This window comes from Medicago sativa, chromosome 3 (assembly GCF_051527215.1).
Source record: "Medicago sativa cultivar Bolivia chromosome 3, Bolivia_mono, whole genome shotgun sequence".
In the NCBI taxonomy this organism is placed as follows: Eukaryota; Viridiplantae; Streptophyta; class Magnoliopsida; order Fabales; family Fabaceae; genus Medicago; species Medicago sativa.
This window is the reverse complement of record NC_140751.1, coordinates 71,027,954-71,047,979: the sequence shown is the minus strand read 5'-3', so window position 1 is coordinate 71,047,979 and position 20,026 is coordinate 71,027,954. Positions and strand designations below refer to the sequence as shown.

General features: G+C 36.9%; 1 protein-coding gene across 1 annotated transcript; it reads left to right on the top strand.

Moving 5' to 3' along the window:
- Window positions 1-12,137: 12,137 nt before the first annotated feature.
- LOC146939780 (uncharacterized) lies at window positions 12,138-16,400 on the top strand. The gene is made up of 3 exons (XM_085749818.1): window positions 12,138-12,402; window positions 14,181-14,665; window positions 14,744-16,400. The coding sequence occupies exons 1-3, from the start codon at window positions 12,138-12,140 to the stop codon at window positions 15,770-15,772; spliced, it is 1,779 nt and encodes a 592-aa protein (XP_085605944.1). The 3' UTR covers window positions 15,773-16,400.
- The last annotated feature ends 3,626 nt before the right edge of the window (window positions 16,401-20,026 follow it).

Below are 20,026 nucleotides of genomic sequence, written 5' to 3'. Positions count from 1 at the left end.
TATTTTAGAACACAATCTAAAATATTTTGATACTTAATCTGAAATGTTTTGATACTCAATCTGAGATATTTTTGGTACTAAATATGAAATATTTTGGCACTCAATCTGAGATATTTTAGTACTCAATAAAAAGTATTTTGGAAATAGATCTAATATGTGAGTTAGTTGTTCCAAAAGTTTCTCACAAACTAGTTGTGAATTTTCCCTACAAACAGAAAGTTCATTGGGTTGTTTTATCTGAAGACAGCACAATTGTTAGTCTGTCCTGCACAACTTTGTTTACTGCGGCAAAACGTTTAAAAATAACGACTTGATCCGACTCAATTCAACCAGATAATCTCGTCGGTGGAAAAAAATTAAGGTATTTTTTGAATCCTATTTTGATGGCTAACGAAAATGTATTCAGATCTGATTTGACTTCAAAAGATAAATTTAGAATCAATTTTTTTTCTTAATGCATACCATGTACCAATAGTTAATTGCAGTTTTTTTTTTTTTGAGGGAAGTAATTGCAGTTATTTTTATCAAAATGGATGAGACTTAGCAATGAACGTGTTTACAAGGTTTGATTGAATCTACTTATTTGAGCGGACCTGTTAGGTATTTTATGCTGATAAGATTTTAGAAGAAAAAAAAATAATTTGAAACCTTTAACCATTTCATCAAGGATGACGAGTACGAGTTTCAAATTCCAAAGGCAATTGTGTTCAGTGTTTTCATCAAGGATGACGAGTATGAGTTTCAAATTCCAAAGGCAATTGTGTTCAGTGTGAAGGTGAGAAAAACACAAGAAGGGGGGTTGAATTGTGTTTTGAAAAATTCTTCGTTTCTCTAAACAACTGAATACACTGATCAGAAGCTAAGTGAGACAGCTTCTGAAGTGATGATCAGAATCTAAATGCAGCGGAATAAAACAGAGAGAGAGAAGAAGAACGACACAAAGCAATTATACTGGTTCCTTCCACAATCCGGAAGTAGTCCAGTCCCCCTTGCACTTCCAAGGAGATTTCACTATGAGTAATATCTGATTACAAATGCTCAAGCACACAAGCAAGAGACTTCCAATGCTCAAGCACACAAGCAAGAGACTTCCTTTGCTCAAGAACACAATCAAGAGACTTCCTGCTCAAGCACAACTGCAAGAGACTTCCTAACTAAACAAAATTACACAGAAAATTGTTTAAGGTTGAACACTTGATATACAATCAGAGGTGCTCACAATACAAATCAGATACAGACTCAATGGACTTAAGAATTTCTAAGATATGACTTTGAGACACAGAAATTCTAAGTGAATGCAGAACAATTTCAGCAGAGGTTTGGTACTTGTGAAAATCTTGTGAGTCTTTCGTTCAGCGTTCTTGCATTACCAATTCTCTAGGTCTTCACTCCTTTATATAGAAGTGTGAAAGAGACGTTGTGAAATTGCCAGCACACCAAAGAGTCGTTGTTGAAGCTTGATCTTTCACCAATGATCTTTTGCCTGATTTGGTTGTTGTCCTATGAAGAACAAATTTGAAATCCATTCCTTATCCAAAGGAACATCTATGCAGGCGAGACCGTATTCTGGAGCTGTTTTCTTGTCTTGAAGCGCAGACACAAAACAGAGTAGTGGAGAACGTGGTTGTACAATTCGTACAAAGTACAATGTCAACGCTTTCGTCCAAATTGCAAACACACACCTTCAAACACCTTTGAAATGACCGTTGCAAACTCCACTAATCCTTTGTTTGTGTTTTCGAATCCAATAGACAGCTTTTGCATTGATAATTCTTCAATTCTTGATTCTTTGCAAATCCAGTTGATATTCAGCTTCTGGTGAAATGGCTTCTGATGAGGCAGCTTCTGATGATGCAGCTTCTGATGGTTCAGCTTCTGATGAGATGACTTCTGCAGCTTCTGATGATGCAGCTTCTGATAATGTGGCTTCTAGACCTCTTGTCTTCAGAAGCACTATTCTTCAGGAGCAGCTTACTTCAGGAGCGCTATTTCTTCAGGAGCAAGTTGCCTTCAGGAGCGTCCAAGCTTCAAATTTTTGTTGTTTCCATAGCTCTTTATTTGCTCATTCAGAACCAATGATGATGTAACTTTATAATTATGGTCCTGTACACTTGAACAAATATTAGCTAGTCCAATTTACAATTTTTAATACCTTGTTATCATCAAAACTCTTTAAGGTTCATTGTTAAACACATTTTGTTCCAACAATCTCCCCCTTTTTGATGATGACAAACAAAAGTATTTAAAATTGATCAATTGTTGTTAATCTAATTAACAAGTTGACTTTGGGGTTCTGAGGTTTGTAAGCTCAGAATCTGAGGTTTGTAAGCTCAAACTCCCCCTGAGTCTGATAGTCTTTAAGGTGAGGTTTGTAAGCTCCCCCTAAGTTCTATCCAGGTTAATTAAATTCATTTTTCGCGCAATAATATTATCAAAGCTTAAAAACAAGATTGAATCATTGAAAGAATTAACTTATAGATAAGAAGAATGGTTCAATTAATTTTACTTGAATTTTGATACTCCTTCTTTCGTTCATAGCCTATACCAATAAGGTAAAAAATGATAGAAGTTTTTCAAAAAATTCAAATGTCATTAATGGGGCTCAGAGCCTTTAAATACTTGTCACATATACTCCCCCTTTTGTCATTATCAAAAAAAATTAAAATAAAATTAAGCATGAAAGACAAAAAGATATGAGAAAAAACTCAAACATGAGAGAGTATACTAAGCAAAGAACTAAATAAATCAGAGCAAAACAAGTAAATTTAAAATATCAGAAGCAGCTAAACAGTCAGAATCAGTAAGCATTCAGAAGCAAGAACTAAGAAATTTTAAAACAAACAACAAACAAAGAAAAACACAAGGGTGTGCAACTAAGGGTTGGTTTGTTGTTGTTTCTTCATCTCTTCCATTTCTTCAATCTTCTTCTTCAACAGTTCTTCAAGTTGTTGTTGCCTCTGAAGAAGAGCTTGTTCCCTTTCTTTAGCTTCTTGCTGCTGCTGTGCCATCTGTTTCTTCAGAAGCTTACACAGCCTTGCTTCTCTGGTCAAGTAATCCGTTTCAAAGAAGAAAGGCTGGTTTGCCAGGAGCAGTGTAGAGCTTCTTACTCTCAGACTCTGATTCACATGCTCCATTACCCTTCTGACTGAAGCTTGCTTGACTCTGATGCATTTGGCCTTGATTTCTTCAATAACCCCAGCTGCCCGGTTCTGAAGAGATGCCCAGGAGTCTTCATATGCACCTGTGAGATCAATTGTCCTTCTTTGATCCACCAGATTGTGCATCTGACTCAAGATTGTCAGAAGCTCAGAATTAATATATCCAGATTCCAGGATGTTTGTGGGTGGATGTTCAAGGATTTCAAGATCAGAATCACTGATTTCTAAATCTTGAATAGGGTTAGGAACTGGAATGGTAAGGTGTGTTTGTGTGTTTGAAGATGTAGGCTGGTCAGAAACAATGTGTGTGGTGGAGGTTGAGGCTTGAACGTTGACTAGAGAGATGTCAACATCCATGGGAGTTGGTTCTTGAGAGTGTTCAGGTAAAGATTGAAATTCAGTTTCAGTTGGTGGTTGTTGTGGTGAAGTTATTGTTTGAGTGTTGAGTTGGGGGTCAGTGGTAGCTATTGGTGATTGAGGGGGTGTTGTGGGTTTATGTGGTTCAGGTGTTTGTTGATGGGGGTTTTCTGAACCAACGTTTTCAGAAGCAGTTGCTTCTGGAGTTGTTTCAGAGGCTTTTTCTGAGGCTTTGTCTATGGGTAACTCACCTGAGTAGTGGAGAGCAAGATTGTCTAAGACAGAAGTGTCTTCTATTGGTTTAGGTGCTGATGGTGAAGAGGGTGAAGTGGGGATAGAGGTGACTGGAATCTGGATTACCTGATCTGCAGGGCCAGCTTCAGAAGTGATAGTACTAGGTGCTTTCAGAACCGCTTCTGAAGCTTTAACAGCCACTTCCTTGACTTCTTCAGACTTCTTCTTGAAAAATTCATCACAATTCTCCAGACCTGAAGCCTTGAGCCTTTGATCCCTCTCCAAATTGTATTGAGCTTCTTTCCTTTTTAACTCAGCTAGCATCTGAACAGCTTGCCCATCAGCTTCTTTCTCCATATCAGAAGTTACTTCAACCATTGGAGTGAAGGTTAGTTCAGATGCCTTCTTCTTGTGCTCATTTGCCTTTATCCCATCAAGAACTTTATTCAGATGCTCTTCTGTGATGATGGACTCTGATCTGCCCTTACTTCTTTTTATGGGAATAGAAGCAGCCCTAATTTTCTTCTTCTCCATTCTATCTGCTAACTTATCAGCAGCGTATTCCTTAGCCATCCTTTCCATGGCTGGAGTTACTTCAAACATAGAGTTTTTCAACTCAAGAGGAGCTTTCTTCTTCTTCAACTTGGGATCAGCTTCTTCTTTCTCTAACTCGTCCAGAGCTTCATCCAACTTCTCTTTATGGTAGACAGTTTCAGTCTTTCCTCTCTTTCTCTTAACAACTTTCAGTTGCTTGACCTTATCAGCAGCAGTTCCAGGAGCACTTTTAACTTTCTTCACTTTAACAGGAGCAGCTTCATCCTGAGTGCTTGCATCTTCCTCCAAGATGTACTCAGCTACTAAATTGGCTAAGATTTCAAGGTTGCTTTCTTTAAAGATGGGAGGAAAGTCCCTGATTATCTCAGTCTCAGCAGTTGTCATCTCTAACCACTTTTCATCTTTAGGGGCTTCTTTGAAGAACTTCATAGAGTGTAAGCTCCTGCTACTGATAGTCCTTTCAGCAGTAGAGACTTTGAAACATTTATCAGAAGCACTCCTTGTCCTTTTTAAGAACTCCAGCACCCTTCCTTGATGAAAGATTTCAGACAGCAATCTTCCATAGGGTACTTGTTTTCTTCCTCTTGTAATGCTTTCGTTTATGGCCCAGCAGAGATGATCCATTACATATCTTGGGAAGTTTATCTTTTCCAGAATAGCCATGAAGTAAATTGCTAGCTTCTGTTGATTGTTGGGTTGGTCAGATCCTCCTGCTCTTTGAAAGAAGCAATCATTACTGAATTTCACCAACATCCTGTTGTGAATCTCCATTTCAGAAGGCTTTGCATCTTTCTTCCCACCCAAAAGAGTGTTGTAGTAACCTTGTAGCAGGACATCTTCCTTCCTGACTATTTCTTGGAATCTTCCCTCTGCATGCCTTCTACAAGCTTTAGCTATAACTTCCTCAGTGATGGTTATAGGAATGCCCATCACTTCAGACCTTATTTCTAAGCTGTCAAATGATGTAGGATTCATATCCATGACCATTTTCCCTTTCTTTGACCCAGCTTGTTTGCTTACAACTTTTGCAGGCTTTTCATTGTACACTTCAGCTTTTAACCAAAAGTCCTTGACCAAGTTCACATATGTTGGCCCATTTAGCATCCTGAAATACTCAGACAGCTCCTGTGTCTCTATCAATCCTTCCATGTTTACTTCGTACTTCTTGAGTGAAGTAAAATCCACCGGTGACTCTACTTGAATTATTAAGGATTCCCATGGAATATCCATAGTCTTCTCTTTGTAAATGGACCCAGATTCTGATACGCTTTGCTTGTTTGATGTAGATTCTGAAACTTTTGAGCTTGATGATGCCATTTGATGATTGACGAAGATTTGAAGAAGATGAAGATTTTAGGGTTCTAAGTTTGAGAGAATGCGCTTACTTCGCAAAAGGTTTGAGAGCAAATGTGTTTGTTGTGAGTGAGTAGTGTGTGAATTGACAAAGTGTTAAAAGTAAAACGATTGCAATTCAAAAGAGACAAACAAACATAACATTAATGACAAAATTGGGGGCGCGTGAAAAGTACTTTCAAAGCTTTTAAATCATCATTGCCCTTTTTAGTTATACACCAACACATATAGGCCACGTAAGAAGTTCACAGAGTAACTACCAAGTTAGTGGGCCAGAAGTTACTTTAAAAAGTAACTCCCAACGTTTCCACTAATTCAACTATTCAGAAGCAACAAATCCAGCTTCTGGACTTCAGATGCTGATGTCATCATCAGAAGCGAGTTTTCCTCAGAACCTCAATAAAGAGCTTCTGATGGACTACCGCTTCTGAACTAACTTCAGAACCTAAAACCCTATTCAGGAGCAAGCAAACATTTAATCAGACACGAAGTGCATGTTCAAATTTTTCTTTATAAAATCAAATCTTTCAACAGTTAAAGGCTTAGTAAATATATCAGCCCATTGATTTTCAGTATCAATGAATTGTATATCTAAAATTCCTTTTTGAACATAATCTCTGATAAAATGGTGTTTGATTTCAATGTGCTTAGCTCTTGAATGCAAAATTGGATTTTTAGACAAACAAATAGCAGCAGTATTATCACAATAAATGGGAATACTGTTAGCAGTTATCTGATAATCTTCCAACTGATGTTTCATCCAAAGTAGTTGTGTACAACAACTTGCAGCTGAAATGTATTCTGCTTCTGCTGTAGACATAGCAATAGTTGTTTGTCTTTTGCTAGCCCAGGATATAAGATTATCACCCAGAAATTGACAATTGCCACTGGTTGATTTTCTTTCAATCCTATCACCAGCATAATCAGCATCACAGAATCCAATCAGCTTATAATCTAAGGATTTCCTATAAAGGAGTCCAAGATTAGTTGTTCCCTTCAAATACCTGAAGATTCTCTTGACAGCTGTCATATGAGATTCTCTAGGATCTGATTGGAATCTTGCACACAAGCATACACTGAATAAAATATCTGGCCTAGATGCAGTGAGGTATAACAAAGAACCAATCATACCTCTATACAGCTTCTGATCTACTTTAGCTCCTTCATCTTCTTTGCTTAAGGTGCACGTAGGGTGCATTGGAGTGTTCATCACTTTACAATCTTCAAGTTTGAACTTCTTCAGAAGCTCCTTTGTGTACTTTGATTGATGAACATAGACTCCATCTTTGCATTGATTGATTTGAATGCCCAGGAAGAACTTCAGCTCTCCCATCATGCTCATTTCAAATTCATCCTGCATTAACTTAGAAAATTCCTTGCAAAGAGATGCATTAGTAGAACCAAATATTATATCATCAACATATATTTGCACAACAAGAATATCTTTCCCAAGGGTCCTTCTGAAGAGTGTAGTGTCAACCTGTCCTCTCTTAAAATCATTTTTGATTAAGAAATTACTTAGTCTATCATACCAAGCTCTGGGAGCTTGTTTCAAGCCATATAGTGATTTCTTCAGTTTAAAAACATGGTCAGGATATTTAATATCCTCAAATCCAGGAGGTTGCTTAACATACACTTCTTCTTCTATGACACCATTGAGAAATGCACTCTTGACATCCATCTGATATAATATTATGCCATGATTAACTGCATAGGAAAGAAGTAACCTGATTGCTTCCAATCTTGCAACTGGAGCAAACGTTTCAGTGTAATCAATGCCTTCTTGTTGACTATACCCTTGTGCGACAAGTCTGGCTTTGTTTCTAGTTACTTCACCTTGCTCATTCAGCTTGTTTCTGAATACCCATTTTGTTCCAATAATGTTCTTGTGCTGAGGTTTGGGTACCAGATCCCACACATCATTTCTTTGAAATTGATTCAACTCTTCTTGCATAGCTAGGATCCATCCATCATCTGAAAGTGCTTCATCAACTGTTGTAGGTTCAATCATTGAGATTAGTCCAATCATTGACTCTTCTTGTCTGAAATGTGATCTTGTTCTTCTTGGACTATCTTTGTTTCCAATGATTAGCTCCTCAGGATGTGAAGACTTGTGTTTGAATGTGTTTCTGGGAGGATCTTCTTGATGTGAGCCATCTTGTGCTTCATCAGAAGCAGCTTCATCTTGTGCTTCTGATGTGGGTTCAGCTTCTGGACTGTCTTCAGACTCAGCTATCTGATCAGGTTCTGGAATAGCTTCAGGAACCTGTATCTCTGCAAAACTTTCACCTTGCTTTGAAGTTTTATCTTCAAGCTCCTTGTCATCGAATTTAACGTGCATAGATTCTTCAACACAGAGTGTTTCTGAATTATACACTCTGTATGCCTTTGACCTTTCAGAATAACCTAAAAAGATTCCTCTTTGGGCCTTGGCATCAAATTTCTTTAGGTAGAGCTTGTTGTTCAGAATGTAACATGTACATCCAAATTGATGAAAGTAAGAGATATTGGGTTTTCTTCCTTTAAAGAGTTCATATGCTGTTTTCTCCAAAATAGGTCTAATATAGATCCTGTTTTGAACATAGCATGCTGTATTCACTGCTTCTGCCCAAAAATGTTTTGGTAAATTGTTTTCATGAATCATGGTTCTGGCCATTTCTTGTAAAGTTCTATTCTTTCTCTCTACAACTCCATTTTGTTGTGGTGTTCTAGGAGAAGAGAATTCATGGAAAATTCCATGTTTTTCACAAAAAGCTTCAAATGGCTCATTTTCAAATTCTCCACCATGATCACTTCTGACTTTCAAAATTTTTGATTCTTTTTCAGATTGAATTTGAGTGCAGAAGCTACTGAATACATCACACGCAACATCTTTACTCTTTATGAATTTCACCCAAGTCCATCTGCTGTAATCATCAACAATGACTAATCCATATCTACTTCCATATAAGGATGCAGTACTCACTGGTCCAAATAAATCAATATGGAGTAATTCTAAAGGTCTTGAGGTTGAGACAATGTCTTTGGTTTTAAAAGATGATTTCACAATTTTCCCTCTCTGACATGCACCACAAAGTGCATCTGAATGATAGTCAATGTCTGGTAGCCCTTTCACAAGTTGTAACTTACTAAGCTTAGAGATTAACCTCCAGTTAGCATGTCCCAACCTTCTGTGCCACATCCATTTCTTATCATTCACTGATAGTAGGCAAATCACCTTCTGATCAGCCAGTTCAGAAAAATTGATTTTATAGACATTGTCAACTCTCTTTCCCTTGAACACAATGGATTTGTCTTCCTTGTTGATTACTGTACAGTTGGGTTTTTCAAAAAGCACATCATAACCATTATCACAAAATTGACTAATGCTCAAAAGGTTATGTTCAAGACCATCTACCAACCATACATTATTAATTGAGGTAGAGGAATTACCAATAGTTCCTGTACCTATGATCTTGCCTGACTGGTTGCCTCCAAATTTCACATTTCCTCCCTCTTTCATTGTTAGGCTGAGGAACATGGACTTGTCTCCTGTCATGTGTCTTGAGCAACCACTGTCTAGGTACCATGATCTTTGCTTTGGCACTGCTCTTAGACATACCTGCATCATTGACATTTTTAGATTTAGGTACCCATTGTTCTATGGGTCCTGGAAGGTTAGTACTTAAGGCTTTACTCTTCACTTCTTGTACCTTGTGCTGTGAGTTGGGTTGCTTCTGATTAACAATCACCTTAGGTTTTGGTACTTCAGAAGCAGTAACTGTCTTCTTCTGAAACTTAGACTTCAGAACCCCAGATTTTGGTTTCACCAGACTCTGAGGAATAGGTTCTGATCTTTTCAGGATCCTAACCTTTGAAGTTTTGGAATCAGATTTGATTATAGCCTTTGACTTAGAGTTCTTTGGCTTTGAAGTAATCTTAGCCTTAGAACTAGAAGCTTCAGGTTCTGATTGAACAACAGTTTCCAACTCAGCCCCTTCTGGTACAAAGAATGTTTTCAGACCTTCCTTGATACATTCACAACAAGACTTTAGATTGGTTTTCTCCAGTTTTACCTCTGGACAACCAATTCCTCTGCCATTGTTCTTGTAAATGCTATAAATCATAGAAGCTACTCTGCTTCTGTCAATGCCAGATATAATGAAATCTTCAAGAGCAATTTCATGATTACTTAAAGGTTTTTCATTACACTTTTCTTGTAGCTTCTGACATAAGAACCTGAGCTGGTCTTCATATGTTTTACACATGAAGTCAAAGCCCCTAAGTCCTTGTTCAGAAGCTTTCAGATCCAATAGAGTTGATTTTTGCTGTTGTACCAAATCAGCATATTTTTCTTTTAAATCCTTCAACTCATTGGTTCTTACTTCAAAATGTGTAAGAAGTTCTTTAAGTGACTCAACAAGTTCATCTCTGGGAATTTTGGAATATACCTCATTTTCATCTTCTGAGTCTGAATCTGATCCAGCTTCTGAAGTTGCTGTTGCTACCAACCCAACAGCTACCTTTGCATCTTCATCAGCTTCCTCTTTATCAGATCCAGATTCACTACCCAAATCATCCCAGGTTGCCATTAAACTCTGCTTAATCTGCTTCTTGAATTTGCTTGGTTTGAATGTAGACCTCTTTGACTTGTCCTTTGACTTTTCTCTTTGAAGATCAGGGCACTCAGCAATGAAGTGTCCAGGCTTCTTACAGTTGAAGCATCCCTTCTGATCTTCTTTCTTTGAGCTTCTGGAGTTACCCCTTCTGGAGAGAAACTTTCTGTTCTTCTTGGCCAGATATTGAAGTCTGTTTGAGAGCATGGCCATTTCAGCAGCATCTGGTTCAGAGTCTGAACTTGACTGTTCTTCCTCTTCAGATTCAACCACTTTGAGAGCTTTTGATGACTTGCCTTTGGATGGAAGAGCTATTGATTTACTCTTCTTAGTAGACTCATGTTCATTAAGACTTAACTCATGAACTTTGAGAGAACTAACAAGATCTTCGACACTTAAAGTGTTTAAATCTTTAGCTTCCTCAATGGCAGTCACTTTTGGTCTCCATCTGGCAGGTAAGCTTCTGAGAATCTTGCTTACATGATCAGAAGCAACATAGCTCTTCTTTAGAATCTGTAGCCCAGAAACTAAGGTTTGAAACCTTGAGTACATCTCCTCAATAGTTTCATCATCCTTCATCTTGAATAACTCATACTGATGTACAAGCAGGAGAGCCTTTGCTTCTTTGACCTTCTTGCTCCCTTCATAATTTGAACAGAGAGAAGCAAACATAGCTTTAGCAGTGGATTTGTCACTCATCTTCATGTATTCTGCTTTGGGTATGGCAGTGACAAGAGCTCCTCTGATAATATGATGCTTCTTGTAAAGTTTCCTCAGTTCTGGAGTATGTTTCTTTCTATCCACAGCAGCTCCTTCTTCATCAAGGACCTGTTTACGTTGGATTTTCGTAAACAACCGCTGGTTTACAAATGGTAACTTGCAAGATCAACCAGTAAATCTTAGGACATATTGTGTTTGTTCTTGTTGTTAGAAATTCTGCGTTTTTGATGTCAAAAATATAAGAAATATGATAAAAACAATCGAATTCAATCCACTTGAACTCAATCGAACTTAATAAAATAAAGTGCAAGAACACTTAAAGAACAAAGGGTAAATTGCATTGATTAAACAAAGGTTGGTACACAGATTCATACATTGCAACTTGTGACTCGTTTCTCGCTTCCATACGGATACTTTGAGTATAAGTTTGTATGACAGAATTGTGACCCGTTTTTCCTATGAAAAACTACTATTTATACTAAGTCTAGAAATAACTACACTTCTTTGAAATTCAAACTACAACTGCCACAAGTCGACAGTTTTCCTTATTTGAAAACAAACTTAAAATAAAAACTAACTTAAAGAATAACTGTTGATAACCACCTTCGAAAACTGCTTTATCGAAGTCTTCTAGCATCTTCGAACCCATATTTGCTTTCAACACAACACTCTGTTCGAATCTTCTTTAAATCTAGGTCAACTATACTTTGACCACATTTATTACAGCTAGTAAAATATATTGGCTAACAAATTGCCCCCCAGAAACGCCATTTTCGATTTCACCGAAGGAGAAAAAGACGTTTTTGAAAAAAAACTAACATTCTCCATCGAAATGAATGATGTCAGTATTTAATTCAAAACTAATTCAAATTTCCTTTAAATACTGACCCCACAATCTTAGTTAGTGGGCCACGTTCTCTATCATTGGAAAAGACAACACTTTAATGGTAAAACTGTTAAAATAAGATCTTGACATGTGTCATGATCAAAGGTCCATATAGAAGCAAACTCACCTTTACTCTTTTCACTTTTCACCATTTCATTTTCACTTTCACTGTTCCTCTTCTCCGCCAAAAAAGTTCTCTCGAAAAAAACTTTGAACTTTCTGCAACTCCTATCTTTAAACACGAACTATTCATCAAATTCTCACAAAAACACTTAAACAATGACGAACGCAGCAGGAACCTCTCATGTGTATCGCGAAGAACCCATTGATTTTACTAAAGAAATCGCTAATGCTGCTCCTGCTTTTATGAACGAACCAGAGATCAATGAAGCTGAAAAAGCTATCTGGAAAACCCAGGTAATCATCCCTTGTACTGATACTCCATATGCATTTTTAGGCCCCATTTCTCTAGAACCTGAAACTCCAGAGATTAACTCTCTTTTCCCATGCATTGAAACTCAACCTCCTTTAATTTTCACAAAAGGTCCTTTTGACCTAAGTTTTGTAAAATCCAAAATTAGGACTGAACCGAAAACTTATCCAGAATACATTGCTTGGTTAGACAAAGTTCAAAAACAAAAGGGCCAATTTTGGAAAGAGAAAGGGATTTTTGATCTCATCCAAATATCTCGATATGGTCCAAAATACCATAATGAATTGATATTTGCTGCTTTACATTTTTGGAACCCATCGAACAACAGCCTTCACTTGAAATGTGGAATGCTCACTCCTACCCTTTTAGATGTGGCTGGCCTTACTAGCTTAAAACCAACTGGATACACCTTTAATCCAGATGTTACCACTTCTCAATACTCAGTAAATTTCGATAGCCCTGCCTATGGTTTATTTATAGCTAACAACCATGATACCGAATGTGCTGAAGTATCTGCAGATGAACATGTAGCTTTTTTGACCTACTGGTTATCTATGCATGTTTTTTGCTCAAGGTCAGTACAAGTCCCTAAGAAATTCATGTGTCTAGCTAGTCAGTTGCATGAAGGAACAGATATCTGTTTAAGCAAACTGATTCTAGGTTCTTTATATGAAACCCTTAACCAAACAACTAATAATCTTAGAGATTATCCCCAAACTGGTGGAAATTTAGTTGTATCAGGACCCATATGGTTGTTTCAACTATGGCTTTTAGCCACTTTTGGATCAAAACTTGCTTCGATCCTACCTTCCTCTTACACATCAGCATACTCAGACAAGACCACTGAAGGTATAGGCTTAGCTATGTTTCACCCCGATGGGAACAAGTCTTCACAACAACTTTTTGAAAATGCTTATACAACCCTGCTTGATTGTTCCATTTTCACCCCTATGATGGCACCATTTACCACTAGGAAATATGGACCTAACTGGTTCAAAGAGGACTTTCCTACTACTTCGAAAAAAGCCAATAAAACAGAAATCAATGCTATATGGGAAGCTTATTTGACCCCTACCTATCTATCTAGCAGACTTACACCTGGTAGCCCTTATGGAGTATATGGTTATCAACCTAACCATGTAGCTAGACAGTTTGGTATGGTTCAATCAAAACCCAGCTCCTTGTTCAAAAGTATAAGTGAATGGAAAATTCCTCTGATCGAACCTGTGTGGAAATCCATAATTCAAGCCAAGAGAACAACTGTGTTCGAGCCTACATATTTCTCAACATCATTTGCATGCTCTGAAGCATTCTTTCGATGGTGGCGAAATTATTACATACGCCAATCCAATCGAGGGAATCCCGATGAATTGCTGCCTCAACTGACCAGTACTTTTCACACTTTGCAGAACAAAGACAAGAAGACTAGAGGTACGCACATTAAAGAAATTCAGCAATTTCAAAGATATTATCAAACAACATATGACCCTTTACATCCAAAGAGGACAGTATATTATGCTGCTCAAACTCTGAGAGATAAAGTTCGAGAGAAAATTTCAGAAACAATTTTTCCCCCTGGAACACCCAATAAATATCTTTATGTTTTAGAAAAGAAAATGAGACTAGCAAGACTTCCATCTTGTAATCTTGCTTTGGCCTTCAGGCCACCATACCCAAAATGGTTACTTTATAATTTCAAATTCCCACAAAATAATTTAGTAACCTATGCTAAATGCAATTTATACCAATATAATGGTGAACTTGGCTATGAATTATCCCAAGTTCGGATCGAAACTCCCAGTATCATGGGTATGATTTTTCTTTCGCTAAAACACATTAATACTATTGTTAAAAGAAATAGTACTTATCTGTATAATCACATATTTCAGCTTTGCCTTTAACTCCAGGAGAAGCAAAGCTCGATGATGCCAGCACCCAGAACACTTCGAAAAGCAAGTCTGACAAGAAGAAAAAGAAAGCTTCCCAAACTAAAGAAGTTGAATCGAAGAAATCTGAGGCTGCATCGAAGGAACCTCCTAAATCAAAGGAACCCAAAGTGAAAACAACTTCATCAAAAGAACATTCTAGATCGAAGAGCAAGAAAGAACGAGCAACTGTCGATCTCTCTGATGATGATAGTGAGGTGGAGATAACTAAAGAACAGATCGAAGCTTCCAAAGTAACACTTCCCAAAGTCCATACTGAAGGAAGAAGGAAAAGAAAACAAGAACAAATATCACTTGTCCAAGAAAAGGAAGTCGAAGTGGAAGCTTCTGAAAGTTCTCCCCCCATCTCACCATCTAAACCATTCAAACGTCGTCGAAAGACTTCTCATTCTAGTGCTCATTCACATGTTGGTGATAATGGTTCGAAGGTATTTTATCGAAACCATATTTTATACGAAATGTCTCTAAATGTCTTGTTTTTTAAACATCTATCTTATTCTTTTTAGGGTATCGAACAAGAACAAACTAATCCATCACAACATGGGCAAGTTCTTCCTTCTTCGAAGACCACTTCACCAATTGCTGAAGACAAAGAGGATGAGCATGATGATGCTAGCAGTCCAGAAGGTCTTAAAGTGGATCCTCCTCAACAACAACAGGCAGAAACACCCACTGATGACTTGGTAAATGATGAATCACTTAACAATGACCAATCTCATTCTGCACCCACCCTTGGAGATAATGTATCGAACTTTGCTACTGAAGATACAAACATAACTACTCAACAAGATGCTCCTGGTGATGCAGAGATGATTGCTCAACAAGATGCCCCTATGATCGATCTGGAAGAAATCGATCGATTGGCCAAAGATGATCCTTTCAATGCCTTTGCCTTGATAGCTAAGAGTAATACTCTTTTCTCAACTAGCACTGGCCAAACTTCTGATTCATCCAAGGGAAATCCTTCTGAGACTTCAAAGAACAACCTGCTAGCAGAATTTCAAAAGAAGATCATCGAAGCCAACTTGCTAGAGTTGATTGAAAAAGATGCTGGAGCTCTTGCTGAAATCAAGAGTTTATTTGAAAAACTTGGTGCTCTCCCAACTGGTTGGAAGTTTCGAAACCTGTTTAATTATCTTGAACCAATGTTGGAGAGTGCTAATCAAAATTTCCAGAAGAGGAAAACTGGTCAAGCTCAAATGGCAGAGAAGAAAGCGCATCATGATCAAATTGTGATCGAACTGTCATCCTTCCAAGAGAAATTTAGAATTCTTCAACAAGAAAGAAACAATGCGAAGCAGCAAGTGGTTGACATCGATGCCAAGATTAAAGAACTGGAAGCTCAGAAAGCTGAAATTTTGGCTAAGGATGAAGCCAGAAATCGAGAAGCCAATGAAGCTGTTAACAAATTCAAGCTCTCCAAGGAACTAGAGTCTACCATTGCTCAACTTGCAAATGACAACCATGCTCTCGATACCCAATTGGCTGAATACAAAAGCCAAATTGAGAAACTCATCTCATCATTTGAGATTTAGTTCTGTTTCCATTTTATTCTCTAAGACTTTTATTTTATTTCAGCCTTATCGAATATCTTGGTCTATAATGTTTTTATAACAATTTGTGGACCATTTTCTATTTCGAACGACAATTTCTTTTCAATCATCGAAATTCCTTTCTTATTTTCTTGTATCGAATTTAAATTTTATTTAAATCCAAATAAGATTGGAACAATTTCCAAGACATTTTAATGATGAGGAAACAAAAAAGTAACTTTTTGTTTAACCCAACAAGTTAAACTTGCCTAGGAAGTTGAAAAGAAATAAAACAAATAAATGACCTTTTAACACAAATTAATCCTTTTTAAAATAAAACCTTTAAAACTTCCCTCAGATTACGAAGTTAAGTAACCATTGGCCATCGGAATAACTGTTCCCACGTGTCATCATCTTCAAAGCAAGAAGAACCGTTTGATTGAGCCACTTCTTTCAACTTCCCTCCATTATAAATATGATTTTCCCTTTTATAAAAATCACTCTTTTCTTTGTTTCGTCTTCGTCTGAAAAATCTTTCTTACTCAAAGCTTTTCTTTCTTAAATCATCATGACCACCATTGATAATCTGAGTGATGATCTTTTAGTCAAGATTGCTGCAAAGATTGCTGCTCAAAGCAGGAAAGATTTTTTCGCCTTTCGCCATACCAATAGCAGGCATTGGCGCGTCAGTGAAGATTCTGAAATTTCTAGGGCTTTTGGAAATGATGTCCTCTACTTCCTCTACGACCCCAATGAATGGTACAACAATGCTATGGTGGCTCATTCTAAGTTTGCTTTTAAACTTAGACTCTGGAATCATGGCAACGCCATGTTCTGTATTCTTCGAAGCACTCAACACATGTTGGATGCTAATCCAAACATTGAAGAAATGAAACGCCTCCTTACTACTGCTATCAATGCCACTGGCTCTCTGAGTGCAAGGTACTACCTTCTTCTGATCAATGCGCTCTCCATGCCTATGCCAGAAAACATCCTCGAAGACTTCAAAGATCTTGCATGGACACATCGATTGGCAGAATTTCGAAGCGACATTTTGGGAGGAACTTCAACTTATCGATTTCGCTGTCCTTGGTGGAATAGGCCCATGCCTATTTGGCTTACTAGGCGTCGTTTTTGCAACAACTACCACAACTGTGCAGGAGATGGGAGAATTGGAGGCTGGTATTCACTTCTACCTGGGCCAGATCATGACTACTACTTGGTCAATGCTTGCTTCAGGTGTCGTCTCGATACAGAAATTCGCTGGTTTCTCGATCGTTTTGGGATTGTAACTGAATGGTGAAAACCATTTCTAAATGCTTTCTAGACTTTAAGTACTTTGTGTTTTCTTTTGTAATGGTTTTTCCATTTTAAGCATTTCAATGTAACCTGCCCATCAGTTGGCATTTTTAAATTAATGCCAAGTTTTTATTTCGAATCAAATTACTCTTGTGTAATTTTAATTTCTTGTAACATCGGTTTATATTTTTTCAAATATTTACCGTTTATGCGTAGAATTCTCTGATCTTCTTGTAGTTCCTCGATCTCATACGCATTATTCGAAAAAACTCTTAGAATTTTCCATGGTCCTTCCCAACTAGGAGACCATTTTCCTAAACATCGATCCTTTTTATCCATAGGCAAAATAACTTTCCAAACTAAGTCTCCTTGCAGGAATAATTTCGATTTAACTCTTTTGTTATAGGCTTTTGCTATTCTTTCTTTTTGCTTTGTAAGCACTTCTAAAGCCATCAATCTTTCTTCATCAATATCTACTAATTCATCCAACATCATATCCAAATATTGATTTGTTGGAATTTCGATTTGTCTTTGAATTCGAGTAGATTGAAGTAAGATTTCTGTTGGCAATACAGCATCATGGCCATATGTTAATCGAAAAGGAGTAGTATTTATAGATTCTTTAGGAGAAGTTCGAACTGCCCATAAAGCTTCATAAAGAAACTCATGCCATTCTTTGGGTTTTTTCTTTTGGCTAGCTTTTCTTTTGATTATAGTAATCAAATTCTTATTTGCTGCTTCTACCTGACCATTTGCCTGAGCATAATATGGTGTTGAAGTCAACAATTTATATCTCATTTCTTCAGCAAATTTTACCATCTTTCGACCAGTGAATACAGATCCTTGATCTGTAGTAATAGTTTCTGGTATGCCAAATCTATAAACAATAAATTTTTGAATGAAGTTTATAACTTCATCTTGAGTAACATCTTTTAGTGGAACAGCTTCTATCCATTTAGTGAAATAATCTATTCCAACCAAAATATATTTGTAGCCTTTGGATGACTTAGGTTTGATTTCCCCAATTACATCTAAGGCCCATCCTCTGAATGGCCAAGGTTTTACTATTGAATGTAATTCACTAGCTGGTACTTTTTGAATTCCAGCATGTTCTTGACATTCTTTACAACCTTTAGCAAAGTTTATGCAATCTTTTAATATGGTTGGCCAATAAACACCTTGTCGAAACAAAAGCCATTTTATTTTATGGCCTGCTTGATGTGTACCACAAGCACCACTATGAGTATTCGATACAGCCAAATATGCTTCTGCTTCACTAAGGCATTTAAGTAAAACTCCTTCTGGAGTCTTTTTAAATAATTCATTGCCTATTATCACATAACTCAAGGCTCTATATTTGACTTTTCTACAAGTTGTGCCATCTGGATTTTCCAAAAAATTGACTATGGGTTTTCGCCAATCATCATCATCCAAATTGTTAATGACCAAAATTTCAGAAAATTTTGCACTCTGAAGGTATCCTTGAGATGTTTCCATGCCCCCAAGTTTTGGTCTTAACAATTTGTTAGGCACAATGTCCATCGAATTACGCTTTGTTTTAATTTCAATAACCTCTTGCTCTTGTTCCTTCGAAAGTTTGTACCCAGAAGCCAATTGAGCTAAATCATTAGCTTCTTGATTTTCTGCTCTAGGAACATGTTGAACTTCAATTTGAACAAAATGTTTAAGTAATGCATTAACTATAGTGTAATACATTATCAAAGTTTCTTTGAGGCATTTATATTCTTTTGTTATTTGCTTTATTACTAATTCAGAATCACCTCTAATAATTAAACATTTTGCCCCCAGTCCGAGTAAAATCTCTAAACCATTTATTAAGGCTTCATATTCTGCCTCATTATTCGAACAATATTGGCTAATTCGAAATTTATATTTGGTTACCTCATTTGTTGGTGAAACAATAACTATACCTATTCAAGAACCATTTTTATGACTAGACCCATCGAAATACAATGTCCATGGAAATGTTTCGATGCCCCCAGTCACAGGTTCTTCAATGGAATGATCAGCAATAAAATCAACCACTATTTGGCCTTTCACAGTTTTCAAAGATTGATAAGTTAAAGAATATTCTGTGAGTGCCAAAGCCCATTTACCAACTCTACTATGCAGAATAGGTTTAGATAACATGTGCTTAATAATATCGAAATGGGAATAAACATAAACATCAAAAGGCTTTATATAATGTTTAAGTTTCATACATGAGAAATATAAACAAAGACATAGTTTCTCACTAGGATGATATCTTGTTTCAACATCACTTAAAACTCTACTAAGATAATAAATGGCTCTTTCTATACCATTTTCATCCTCCTGTGCTAACATACTCCCTATAGTTCTTTCAGATGATGCTATATATAACTTCATCTTTTTGTTTTTCAACAAAGGTGAAAGAATAGGAGGATTAGATAAATATGACTTTATGTCTTCAAATGCCTTTTGATGTTCAGGCTCCCATCTAAAAGTTTCCTCTTTCTTTAATCGAAGTAATGACGAGAATGCTTGCGCTCTGCCACTGAGATTAGAGATAAATCTTCTGAGGAAATTTATTTTGCCTAATAAAGACTGCAACTCTTTTTTGGTAGAGGGTGCTTTAGCCTCCATTATAGCTTTAGTCTTATTTTGATTGATTTCGATGCCCTTTTTATGGACAACAAATCCTAAAAAATCACCTGCACAAACACCAAACGCACATTTTAATGGATTCATTTTTAATCCATATTGTCTCATCCTTTCGAATGATAACCGTAAATGTTCTAAGTGTTTGTTTTCAGAAGATGATTTCACAACAATATCATCAATGTAAATTTGCATAAAATCTTCAATAAAATCATGAAACATTGAATTCATTGCTCTTTGATATATAGCACCAGCATTTTTAAGACCAAATGGCATTACTATCCACTCATAACATCCTAATGCCCCTGGGCATCGAAA